The 13,715-nt window shown below is 38.1% G+C and overlaps 1 protein-coding gene across 1 annotated transcript in view; it reads right to left on the reverse strand.

The window, feature by feature from the left end:
• Positions 1-3,166: 3,166 nt before the first annotated feature.
• Positions 3,167-13,715, reverse strand: part of mast1a (microtubule associated serine/threonine kinase 1a) — a 62,916-nt gene continuing 52,367 nt past the window's right edge. Inside the window, 7 exon segments of the mRNA XM_052126847.1 lie at positions 3,167-6,027; positions 7,295-7,482; positions 7,615-7,748; positions 7,988-8,110; positions 8,229-8,458; positions 10,221-10,454; positions 10,847-11,106. Of these exon segments, the coding sequence (XP_051982807.1) occupies positions 4,274-6,027; positions 7,295-7,482; positions 7,615-7,748; positions 7,988-8,110; positions 8,229-8,458; positions 10,221-10,454; positions 10,847-11,106 (2,923 nt within the window). The 3' untranslated portion in view covers positions 3,167-4,273.

Raw genomic sequence — 13,715 nt, forward strand, 5'->3', positions numbered from 1 at the left:
TAAGCAAAATAATAGTTTGGGAAACAAAAAATAAACAAATCATACATTTGGAAAATGATCAAACGTTTACAAGTTCAGATAATTTTTTGTTTGTTTTTCCTCCGTTTTACAGTCATAAAGTAATTTTTCGAAATCTGTAATAAATACTACAATTTTGGTTTATTTGATTATTATTTTTTTTAAATAAAGAATGCAAAAATAATCTTATAAAAAAAATGATTGGTTATGTGTCAGACCATGCCTGAATTTGTTAACTTTTTCATTTTAGTTTATTTGTTTAATAATTTTACATTATTAAGAAATCGTATTTATTATTCAGAATAATTACAAAACCCCAATTTGATTGAATCCTTTAAAAAAATATATATATACAAATAATAATAATAATAATAATAATAATAATAATAATAATAATAATATATATATATATATATATATATATATATATATATTTTTTTTTTTGGTACTATACCATATTCAACAATACAAATATTATATGGTTGAATGGAAGTGTGGTACAAAGCAATTATGTTGTATTTTGCAGTAGGACTCTGACATTAAACTTAACGGGAAAATACTGTAAGTTATGTGTCAGGCATTTACTAATGCACACCTGAATATATTCACAGTAGTAATCAATAAACAATAAAGTGTTGTGGCAGTGTTATGCTTTATTTACACTGGAGTAATTCTGTTTGCAGAGCACTAGTAACATCATAAACATTTTTTTTCATGGACACAATGTCAACTTCACTCAGTATGATAACAGCAGCATCTAACCTGTTTGTGTTTTTGCAAAATGTCATTCCAATACTGTGAACTAATAATCAATAACTCATAGTGTAATAAGGGAGGTCAAAGGGTCAAAGATCTATAACTTAACATCTTATTATCCAAAAGCAAAAGGAAAGAAACATGTAGTTTTATACAATCTCTTTATTAATAACTTCACCATGCACCTCAGGTTATGGTTTGATTGATATTTGCTGCAAGTGGTGTACAGAACAAAATAAATAGAATAAATAGATTCAAATTGACACAGCCTGTCCAAAATGCCGCATGAGTGAAATACTGTAGGTATTACCATTCAAGACTCTACTGAAGGACATTCACAATAGAACAGAAATCTGTATGTCTTCACCTCTATGTACATTACTGTACTGAATTTTGGACAGTTATGTAATACAACACAGAACGTATACAGTATATACTCTATAAAAACAAATCGGACACAAAATAAAGTGCATTCTCAAAAAGTAACCTAAAAAACGGAATTATAACACAAACACATTTAAGTGGAGAACAAACTTTTTATGTGTGGATTCTTGTTTTCCATAGGACACAGTTCACTCTGATAATCTTTTCTGCCATTTTAAATCAAATTATTCACAACAGAGTAAGACACAGGTTTTATACTAGATTAACTGAATATTTTAAAACATTAGTTGCGTTTGTTTTCAATAAATGATACTGTTATACATAATATATAGTGGAAACATTCAGGCCAGTGAAGTGTTAGCTTTCTGAAACCACAAATGAGAATTTGTGCATGTAAAGGGGCCAAATATGTAAAGAATCATAACATTAAACATGTTAACACAATCACCTAAAGAGTAATCTTTACATTTCTGTGCATATGTAATTGTCACTACTCCATTTCACATAGATATAGTCTTCCAGTATATACCTTTTTGTTTCTGTATAATACAATGTACTGTAAACCTATTGTGATTTTAATAGATATAAAGAAATATACACAATCACTGAAACAAGATACAAAATGGCAAAACATATCTGAGATGAGAGAACTGTTTGAGAGATACAGTGATAAAATACTTAGGGAAGAATTAATAGATCCCAAAGGCATTATCATGTTACTGTAAATCTATACCTATGTATGGTATTATGAATTACAACTTAATAAAGCACTCTTGGTAGCGTAAGATGTAAAATAACGACAGTGTCCATGTTAGCCATCAGATGTCAATATAATCCAATCTATTCCTGCCATGCCTTAAATATCTTGAAGATTAATTTGTATTATTAACCAATATGTTTATATATACAGCTGTGGTAAAAATTAAGAGAACACTGCAAAATGATTGTAATTTAGAGCAATTATTTGCAGAAAATGACAACTGATGAAAATTACAAAAAAGATGCCGTGTTTACAGACCTCCAACAATGCAAAGAAATCAAGTTCATATTCATTTATAAACAACACAATACTAATGTTTTAACTTAAAAAGAGTCTTGGTATGCTCTCTCTCCCAGTCTTTCACATTGCTTTTGGGTGACTTTATGCCATTCCTGGTGCAAAAATTCAAGCATCTCATCTTTACATTTTACATTTATGCATTTGGCAGACGCTTTTATCCAAAGCGACTTACAGTGCACTTATTACAGGGACAATCCCCCCAGAGCAACCTGGAGTTAAGTGCCTTGCTCAAGGGCCCAACAGAGGCATCTTGGTGGTGCTGGGGCTTGAACCCCCAACCTTCTGGTCAGTAACCCTGAGCCTCAACCACTGAGTCACCACTGCCTATCTTTGTCTGATGGCTTGTGACCATCCATCTTCCTCTTGATCACATTCCAGAGGTTTTCAATGGGGTTCAGGTCTGGAGATTGGGACGGTTATGACAGGGTCTTGATCCGGTGGTCCTCCATCCACACCTTGATTGATCTGGCAGTGTGGCATGGAGCATTGTCCTGCTGGAAAAAACAATGCTCAGAGTTGAGGAACATTGTCAGAGCAGAAGGAAGCAGGATTCATGCATCCTTCACAAAGAGGAATCTGCCCGATTCAAGCCTTTCTGTAGCACTCCCAGATCATCACCGATCCTCCACCTGGTCATCTATGATTGGACGGAGGCCCGGAGAGGCCTTCAAGCCACAGTGTCTCGCACCAACTGTGAAATTTGGTGGAGGATCGGTGATGATCTGGGGGTGCCACGTACAAGGTTATCCTGGAAGAAAACTTGCTTCCTTCTGCTCTGACAATGTTCCTCAACTCTGGAGTGTTTTTTCCAGCAGGACAATGCTCCATGTCACACAGACAGATCAATCAAGGTGTGGATGGAGGATCACAGAATCAAGACCCTGTCATGGCCAACCCAATCTCCAGACCTGCACCCCATTGAAAACCTCTGGAATGTGATCAAGAGGAAGATGGATGGCCACAAGCCAAAGCTGAGATGCTTGAATTTTTGTGCCAGGATTGGCATAAAGTCACCCAACAGCAATGTGAAAGCCTGGTAGAGAGCATTCCAACATGCATAAGTTAAAACATTATTATTGTGTTGTTTAAAAATGAAAATGAACTTGTTTTCTTTGCATTAGTCGAGGTCTGAAAAAATGTCTGATCTTGTACAGTAGTGATAGACCGATATTGGCCAGGCCGATTAATTTACCTGTACTTGGCCATTCTGAGATTATTGTATGTTAGGCCTAAAAAGTCACATTTTGCTCAAACAGTTCCATATGATTCAGTTATATGAAAACAGACAGTGTGGAAATTGCTTAAAAACAATTGTTTACAGATATTTTCTTTGCTTGTTAGTGAACTATAATCAGATAACAGAGTAAGGCCAACAGACTGCAGGCTATAGTGAGCCCAAATTGCCGTAACGGCATTGACATTTACTGATGCTTGAATAAATAGTGTATATATTTTCACTATACAGACCCCTAAAACCACCATAAATGTGCTGTTCAAACAATTTCTGCAATGTTTATAATCCAATACTCATGTAGGATGTAATCTAAAATCGTTCAGATATGTATCACTTAAATCCTTATGAATTTTCTTTAATGATCTCATCCATTAATAGTCATATTTCTATCGAAATACCCAGCGCCTTGCAGAGGTATTCGGTGTATTTTAATATTTCTGTTTGATTGTTGAAGGAAATAGTGTGTTTGTCACCTTAGAAAATGGAGGGAAATTGTTTTGGTGTTCACAGTATTCAGCATCATTTGATCTGTTAAAGCACATTGACCCTGCCTTTATACCTTGATGCACAGGCACCACAAAACATGCACACATTCACTCTCTTATACAGTATACAAACACCCAACACACATTCACATACAATACATAGGTCATCATTTCCAGCTCTGAATGTACAGTAAATAACAGCCTTGTAGTCATTTTCTTTTGTTCAACATACTTGTCTTCACTGGCTGGAATGTTCCTAAATGTCTAAGTGCTTGAAAATACTGAATTTGGCTAAACCACTCAATAAAGGCATTTATTTCCAAGACTACTATGAGATCAAGAGCCATTCTTAGGAGTGCTGGCAGTCTTCACATGCAGAGAGGTGCAAGCAGGGCTTTGATCGAGCCCTTTGGAGCTCAGCCGACACCCAGAAGCGGCCTCAGTTTTTCCTGGTGCACATGCTTGTGTCATCTCCAATGAAACGGTGGTATCTTTGGCCATGGACCCCTCCTGCGTTCCAACCTTAATCGGGCCTATGGATTTCCCAGGGCTGGTCAACTGAGTGAGCCATCCACATCTTTCACCAGGAAACTGAGGTTGAGATTTGGCAATATCTGGAGACAATCCGGTTGGAGAAGGTGTAGGAGATGGAGAATGCTCCTCAACAACCTCCAAGAGACATTTGTCCTCCCAATCAAACGTTCCACGGTAGCAGCTGACCGGAGCGAGACCCTTTTCCTGCCTCAGTTTGCCCAAAGCAGAGCACTGCACCTGGGGTGGATGAGATGGTAAAACCCCTTTGGCTGGAGATAAGGCAGTTCTCACCCTTACGTCTGAAGTTCTGGAATGATGATCTAATACACCCTTTTTAAGACTCTCACTATCAAAAGGTGCTTTACTTGCTTTGGTTACCTCATTGCCTGTTGTCTTTCCAGAGGCAGAACATGGTGTAGTTTTCTTGAGTGAGGTTGATGTCTTCCCAACTTCTTGTTTTACTTCTTTCTTGCCAGCATCCATTCCCAATTCTTTTTCCAAAGAGTCTTTGATAATGACACTTAACGTACTCACAAAGGTTGAAGGTGTATTGGTTCCTACTTGTTGGCTTTGGGTCGTCTTACTTGGAATCTTTGAAAGACTTCCTTGTTCATCATTGCCTGTTTTCTTGATGATCCTGGGATCAGTAGTTTTGGCAGAAGACACTGTGGTCAGAGGTGATGGAACAGTGGAATCTACACTAGGTTTGGATTCTGTTGCTACTGGAGAAGATTTGATGAACGGAGGCAGCCCAGTCTGGTGTTTGACCAGGCAACCTTCTTGTAGAGTGTAAGAAATTTCTGCACTTGGAGATTTCCCTACTTCATCAATTCCAGGTGGACTATTTCCACCAGAGGGAATCTTCTCTTTGACCAACCCAAGTTTAGGATCACTAACTTGGCTTGGTTCACCAGTCCTCTCCTTGTCTCGTTCCTTTTCTCTCCCAGCAAGCAAAACATCTCGACTCAAAGGGGACTCCTGTCTGCCCAACTTCCTCACTGGCTTAAACATGCCCGTTTCAGGTGGTGATGGAGAAGTTGCCGGGGCAGATGCCAGATTCTCGCCTTCAATTTCCATCAGACTCTGCAGGCCTAGCTCGCAGTGGAACCCATCCTTACGATAATCCGAATGTCCAACCTCCAAGCTATGCTTCCTCATCACCCCAATACCTTTCTTCTCAGATGATGCTGAAAGAGGTGACCCAAGTTTCTCTGCTGACTGCACTCTTTTGAGAAGTGGTGACCTGGGTGGCTCAGCACTCTTGGGTCTGGGCCGAATGATCGGTGGGGATGAGTGAAGTTTGGCTGGGAAGGTTTGGGTGGTATTGGAACTCCCGACTGTGTGCCCGGGCAAAGGAGGTGGAGAAGACTGAGTGGGTGATGGTGTATGAGCAAGCGGAGAAAGAGGGATGTTGCCGGCAGACTTGCAGCGGGCTGACCGATATTGGCGGTGTAGTTTGGGGGAGAGTCCATGCAGGGAGCTGGGCCGCATGTGCTGGGTTGTTGCAGGGGAGTTTGGGGTACTTGAGGCTGGAGAGCTGCCCTGAGAGGAGGCACCTGGGACAAAAACATCAAAAGCCAATTACACTGATTCTAAAATTACATTTGAAATGTATTTGTACATTTAAAAACCATTTTCTTGTGAATGAGCTCTACTTCTTATTCACCAATTATGTTTCCTAAACACAGCAACCAATGAGCATGAGAGCGCTAAGACAGGTATTATTATAACAACATCTCTGATTTAAACCTCAATACATTTCTATCAATCAGTTCTTTCAAACTATTCATTTACTTCATTCAATAATACTCATGGCAATTTACATGCTCTAAAATATCAAAGTAGATGTTATTTATTATTGTATATTTTCACATCGGTGCATAAATAACATTTAAACTTCATTAAATATCATTCTTTTTTGTGCGTAGTGAAAAACATGCCTAGATTGTTTGTAACTATATTTTAGAGTATTTTATTTTTTATATACTTATTTATATACTTTTATGCCATTTCAGATTGAATATATAAATATCAAGATTGGTGTTTCTACAACTCTGGGCAATTTCATGTCCCATGAGATGATTTGTATTTAAGCAAACACTTTTTAATTTAGAAAAACTTTAACTTTAGAAAAATAAAGTTAAATAGCCTCTCCATTGTAAACAAAATAGTTTTTTATAGGGCTGTAATTTTGCCAAACTATGCAAAAAGTGTGAACATTTCATTTAATTGTGTATATTTAGGATCATGTAAGCTATAAAATGAGCCTTAGCAAAAAGGTAGGACATTTTCTTCCAAAAACTTTGAAGATGTAACTTCCTGTTGAGTGACTCCAGACAGGTTTCCTAAGCAACCAAATTGGCCCGGTTGCTATGGAGGATAGAGTCACATGGGGTAACCTCCTTGTGGTCGCGATAAGTAGTTCTCGCTCTCAATGGGGCGTGTGGTGAGTTGTGTGTGGATCGCGGAGAGTAGCATGAGCCTCCACATGCTGTGAGTCTCCACGGTGTCATGAACAACGAGTCACGTGATAAGATGTGCGGATTGACGGTCTCAGAAGCGGAGGCAAATGAGACTTGTACTCCGCCACCCGGATTGAGTAACCGCGCCACCATGAGGACCTACTAAGTAGTGGGAATTGGGCATTCCAAATTGGGAGAAAAAGGGGATAATCAAAAACAAATGTAACTTCGATGTAACAACCACAGAATTATATTAAATACAATACATCATTTAAGATAGTGGTTCATAATTTAAGATAGTGGAAATGACACTGTGGTGGCCCTTTTAAGCATCTTTTTTGCTCTGTTTTTATCTACTCACCAAGGTGGGATGAGTCGGGGCTTGAGCGATAGCTCTGTGTGGGGGAGTGAGCAGACAGACTGTGTGTAGGAGAACCAGGGAGACTTTCACTGGACGACAGGGATCTGTTCAGAGACGACAGACTACGACTCGTATGCAACAGGTTGGACTGCTTAGTTAATTTGCGGAACAAAGAGCCACGTCTCTTACTGCAAATGATAATTGAGAGAAAGAACTCAAAACTAAAGGAAAACTAGCTTGAGAAAAATACAAATAGACAAGATTTGCTTGATGTTGATGTTCTTCAAATGAGATTATGAGTGTCGTCATGCACATTGTACCTCTCCTGTCCCTCTTTGACTGTCCTCTTACTGAGTCTGGCCATCTTGGACTTGTAGGTGGACTTGCGTGCTGGTCCCACTTTAATGGATGTGTTCTCAAAGGGCGTGGTGGTCACGGTCACCTTGTTTCCACTCTGAACAGTGAAAAAGAAAGAATTATGGAGGCCTTTTTGGATCTTTATCAGTGATGTTTTCTAGGGCATGCTTGACTACTAGTATTGCTTATACTAAGGGGTAAAATCCTAAACCCAAGTATTAAACTTCTGTTCGCACCTTGTCCCATGACTGACATGACATGACTGGTATTTTAAATAATGTGGCTAATGCTATTACTTTTTGAGCTGTGACTTATGATTCTGATATGTCGTCTTACCTTAAGAATGAGCTCTACAACCTCAGTATGGACCAATCCATGCACAGATTCTCCATTGACGTGAGTGATGAGGTCACCAGCACACAGTCCCGCCTCCTGGGCGGGGCCTCCATCCTCCACATGCTTGAATAAAGACAGTTATAGCAATTAAAAGATTATAGCACCTTTTTGTTTTAAAATGAGTACAATACAATTATAGCTTCATTGAAATTTTCTGTTCTATCATTTTTGTCTTTCTTACCCAGACGATGTGATGTACACTATAGATGTTGGTATCTCCCATGTACACTCGAATGGCTCGCAGGGTGAAGCCGTACTTCTTGCCAGAGCGGTGGATGGTGATTGGTGACCGGGGAATCGTGACTGTGGGGCAGTAGTCACGGCTGGGGGAGGAGTCTCGCGATGAGGGGTTGGACGAGAGAGAACTAGGGGACATGGGACTGGCCAGCGGAGAGCTACTGAGCTGCTCAACTAGATATTGATGATTTAAAAAGCAAAATATGTATAATATAGCCTTACGTGTAATCAATGGGCAAATCTCACGAAACATGTCCATGTCACATTTCACCTCAAAACAAAAAGTATATCCTTTTCATTTAAAAATGTATTCCTTTTTTTAGGGATTGTGACTAGAGCTAAAATTAAACCGTGAACGCATGTAATTAATTAAAAAAGTTTAACTCGTTAATTTTTCTTTATCACGATTAACACATTTACCGTTAATACAGCATAGACCAGCATAAACACTGGTTGGAAGGGTGAAACCGTTGTGACATGTCCGCCCGGAGTCATTACACAGACTCAAACCACAAACACACACAAAAGTGATTCAGTGTCAGTGATAAAATTGTGAGGAAAGGAGCTCTTAATGCTATTTGTTTTACAAAACAAGCAAAGATGAAACTTGTGAAAGAAATCAAGTATTTTTCAGCCTATGTAAGGCACATTTTAATTACCACAGAAGCACGTCAAGTCTTAACTCTCATCAAAACACAGAATGAGACGTTTTTGTCTTCAAGCGCTTTTCATGTGGAGTTCAAAGCGTTGACACCCTGATGCGAAGGGTGAACGTGGCGTCACGCTTGCTGTAACAAAGCAGATAGCCACAGTCTGCCGGCTCATTAATATTGTGGAGGATGACAATTTGAGATTTAAAGCCCATTGCAATGAAAATGCAACCTATGTGGAGACTAGTTCTTTCAATTAGTCAAACTCCCGCTTAGACTTTGAGAACCGTTTAATGTTACTTGAATTGGTGCAATTTTAGAGTATTTCTATCTTTATACTGTGGAAGGCTTTGTTTGGAAAATGTTAATAAAGCATTATATTGTTACATATTGTTTTGTTTTCTTTCCTAAGATGGAAATAAATGCATTTTGAGAAGAAAAGAAGTATATATAGTGTCACATTTCAGCACTTTCAAAATCTGCGATAAATCGCGATTAACTGGCGAAAAATCAGGCGATTAATCACGATTGAAAAGTTATTTGACTAACAGCACTAACTGTGACATTATTTTCATGACAATTAAGCACATTTTCTCTCCAAATTACATTTTTTAAAAAGTTTTCTTCACATTATTTTTAAATGGTGATTCTCATTACAGTAATTCTTTCTTATATTATACCAAATAAAATAATGTAATACAATGATTGTTTTGATTTCAATCAGCATAAATTTAAGGTATTACATTAAATACAAGCATTGCATTAATACTTTATAATTTCAGTCATATGTAATAATTTCAGAATAGCATTAATTGTCATAAAAAATATGTAACAATGCAAAAATTCTTCCTTTTCTTTAAAGGTAATTTGCATTAATTTTCCTATCTAGATTTTTTTACTAGCTAAATATGCAGTAAGAAAAAGAAGTAATTTGTTTGTTGATTCCCCAGAAAAGTGTGGCTCTGTGGCTAAATCAAAACATTGTTCTGTTAGTTTGAGCATCCCAAAATCCCAACCAATGGAGTGAGTTTGAGGAGGGGCTATCTGTTTTTTGACAAATGCCAGACTGTCTGTTAAAAATAATACTTATTTTCCAATTTTGTTGCCGATCTTACATCTTACTCCTTGAAGTAAAAATAATATTTTTTATATTTACTTTTTTTTGTTTTTAATGGGGTGAATTATGTTCTTGAGAGGTTTCGTGAGATTCACCATCATACATAATCCCACAATAGTGTTCAAGAAGAATGTATATCTCCCCCTGGTGTTTGGAGGCTGAACTTTACCTCCAGGTATGATGACAGACAGCGCAGTGGTAGATGCAGATTTGATGACCTTGTTGCCAGGCCTCGAGGTGCGTTTCTCCCCGTCGCTGGACAGTTGTTGATGACGAGCTCGCCGCAGCACCAGATCCTTGGTCGCTCGCTGACTGACGGGGTCACCTGCAGCAACCATATCCCTGGAGACTGCAGCAGGTATGGCTTGTGGTGCTGTTATCTCACCTGGTCTGGATGGCTTATCTGCCAAATTTACATTTAAAGATTTACATTTCTCATAACAATCTCAGAATAAGGTGTTAAATATAGTCTGATCAGGCTCAATCAGTCCATTTAATTGCACTTTCTCTATCTGGAAAGCTCTAATTTTATTGGCTAGCTTTATGCAACTGCTGTGAGTAATGAGTAATGCTTTTTTATCGGTCTGCCTGGAAAGCAAGTTGTGTTATAAATTACTGGGTTGATAAAATTAGCGCTTTTGAGGAATAACTAATCAGTTAGTGGCATTACTGTAAATCTTTGATAGATACTCAGAGCATTGTTTGAGGCTTTAATTGCAAGAAAAATAAATATCCACAAGCAGAACTGTGCATTTTGTGAAATAATCAGTACATTTAGCTTTAGCATCCACTCACCTGGCCCTTTACAGGCACTTATTACTTCCTTCCCAGCGTTTCTCTGTTCATTAGCACTGGGTGAGGATGGAGCAGCGACTCCCTCTACTGATGATCCGGGGGCTTTAGCGCCAATCTGTCGTGCGACAAGCTCTCCATCATCCACTTGAGGAGGGGCAAACCGGTGTGTGTCCATCAGTGCTGAGAACCGACGTCGGGCGCCCATTGGGGGACTGCAGTCTCCCTCCACATACAGAGATTCCGAACACGACAGACGCTTCCTATGGAGATAAAATAGACAGAGAGAAAGAGAACGTTTGAATGTGCCACTCTATAATTGGAGGGTAATTAAGGAGATACTTAAAGGGACAGTTCACCCCCAAATTAAAACTCTCTTATCATTTACTCACCCTCTTGCCATCCCAGATGTGTATGACTTTCTTTTTTCTACTGAACACAAATGAAGATTTTTAAAATAATATTTCAGGTTCATACAATGCAAGTGAATGTGACAAAGTCAGCATAAAAGTAATTTATATGACTCCAGAGGTTGAATATACGTGTTTAGAAGCAATATGATAAGTGTGGGTGAGAAACAGATCAATATCCAAGTCACTTTTTACTATAAATCTCCAATTTCACTTTTACATTTTTCTTCTTTTGTTTTGGCAATTCACTTTCTTCATGCATATCGCCACCTACTGGGCAGGAAGGAGAATTTATAGTAAGGACTTAAATGTTGATCTGTTTCTCACCCACACCTATCATATCGCTTGGACCAACAGAGCTGAGATATTCTTCTAAAAATCTTCGTTTGTGTTCTGCAGAAGAAAGAAAGTCATACAAATTTGGGATTGCATCAGGGTAAGTGAATATGAGAGAATTTACATTTTTGGGTGAACTATCCCTTTAAGTACCACCTTAATTACCCTAAAATTACAGAGTTTTGGGTGAACTTGAAGGTGGCATTTTAATTTGAACATTAAAAAAATTAAACTCATTAATCCAATATTAAACCCTGGATGCAATTTGAATTATATATATTCTTTTTAAATATATTAAAATCACTAAATAATTCAAGAAAAAATAAATAATAATTTACTATTGGCAGACCTGCTCTTTTGTTTTATAACTCCTCATTCAATGTAATTGGAACCACTAACATCACTGGGAAATATAATTATTTATGTTGATTTTCAAGATGGAGGAAGATATAAAAAACTACCTTTAAGTTTAATATCACTGTTAAAGGTGCACTCAGTAATTTTAAATTTTTATTTTTAACTCCTAAAGACATGAATTATATATAAAATATAATAAAATATGAAATATTGGAATATAAGTAGGAAATCATGAGCACTCACATTAAAATGAAGACTCCAGTCATATCAGTAATCTTATAAATGCTGTTTTATTCTACATGGAGAGGGTCCGCACATGGGGGCGGCCATGTTGGAATCACATGACCAGCTGAATACTACTTGCTAAATCTCAGTAACCGTCCTGTTATTTGACACTCTCACTCACTGATTAAAGTCATCATGGCTGACTGTGAATACTAAATTTCTACAATAGCATCTGAAACTGAAAACTATTGATTTTAAATGATGCTGCATCCAAACCACTAGGTGTCAGTGTCAGTACAAGAAGACACAAAGACAAAAGATTCTGAGTGCACCTTTAAGTATAAATGTTTGCAAAGAAATTTTTATTACAACCAATGAATTGTTTGATTAAGAAGTGCCTCGCTGTAACCTTGATTTTTGCTTTTTATAAAAAGTTATTTTGTGTCAGGATCCTGTCATTTTGGTCAGTCATTGTAATTGTGTGGTGACAGGATCCTGACTCTTCAGTCTAGTTCGGTTTCAGGTCTGGTTCAGGATCCAGACACTCATGCTCCATGTCTCATCTTTTGGGAGTGCATGGCTTCGGGTTCAGTTCTCTTGCCATGCGCTCTCCTGTCAGTCTGGTGTGTTGTGTGAGTGCACATGGCTTTGTTTGTCTGCCATGTGCTTCCCAGACTCCGCCTCCTCGTTTCACTCTTCTTACTCTCCCTCTTTGTTCAAAGCTCCTGATTGGTCTTGTATCTCAGTGGGTCTTCTGTTGGTTTATCTTTTAGCGTGTTTATTGACCTGGGGCCGTGTGTGTGTAATTTTACTCTTATTCCTAGACTTAAGAAAAAGTGTGATTTATAAGGTGCATAAGTGTTAAGACTTTGGCCTAAATTGTTTAAGAGTGCTGGAGAGGTATCCTAACCTAGTTAGGAGTAGCACAATGACTGTTACACGCAGACAACACAGGAACCGTGTTTTGGACTTCTGAAAGTGGAATTTGGACTAATTGGTTTTGTAGTTGAGCTTAATGAAATCCATCAATCATATTTTTTAATTGCAGCACATTTTTTCATTAAATTAATATATTGAGGCTCATTGTGTTGAATTAAGCATTTGAAAAATGTGATGGGCTACATACCTAAACTATCAGAGGGCTGCAACCACTAATTAATAAAATCTAAATATAAGAGCCCTTGACTACCAGGGGGCCCTTGACTGCCTGGGGGTGCCCTGGGCTTTAAGGTTGCATGATGTAGTTTGGTGACCCCCCCCTACTTGAAAACCATTTTGGGCATGAACAAGCCTCCGCTCAACAACTTTTGGGGACCCTTGGAGATACTTGGCCCCAGGGCCTTTGCAAGTCATAATCCGTCCCTGGCTATGATCAAATATCGCTGATATGTTGAACGTCAAATTTCCGCCAAAATGGAACCGTGTTTAAATGAAATCTTACACGTAGCTGCAATGGGATTGTTTTATTTGTTTAATTATTTCATTGTGTGATTCAAATTGTCTATTTACATTACAACTATGGAGAATTTTAGATTTGATAACAT

This window comes from Xyrauchen texanus, chromosome 5 (genome assembly GCF_025860055.1).
Source record: "Xyrauchen texanus isolate HMW12.3.18 chromosome 5, RBS_HiC_50CHRs, whole genome shotgun sequence".
NCBI classification, from domain to species: Eukaryota; Metazoa; Chordata; class Actinopteri; order Cypriniformes; family Catostomidae; genus Xyrauchen; species Xyrauchen texanus.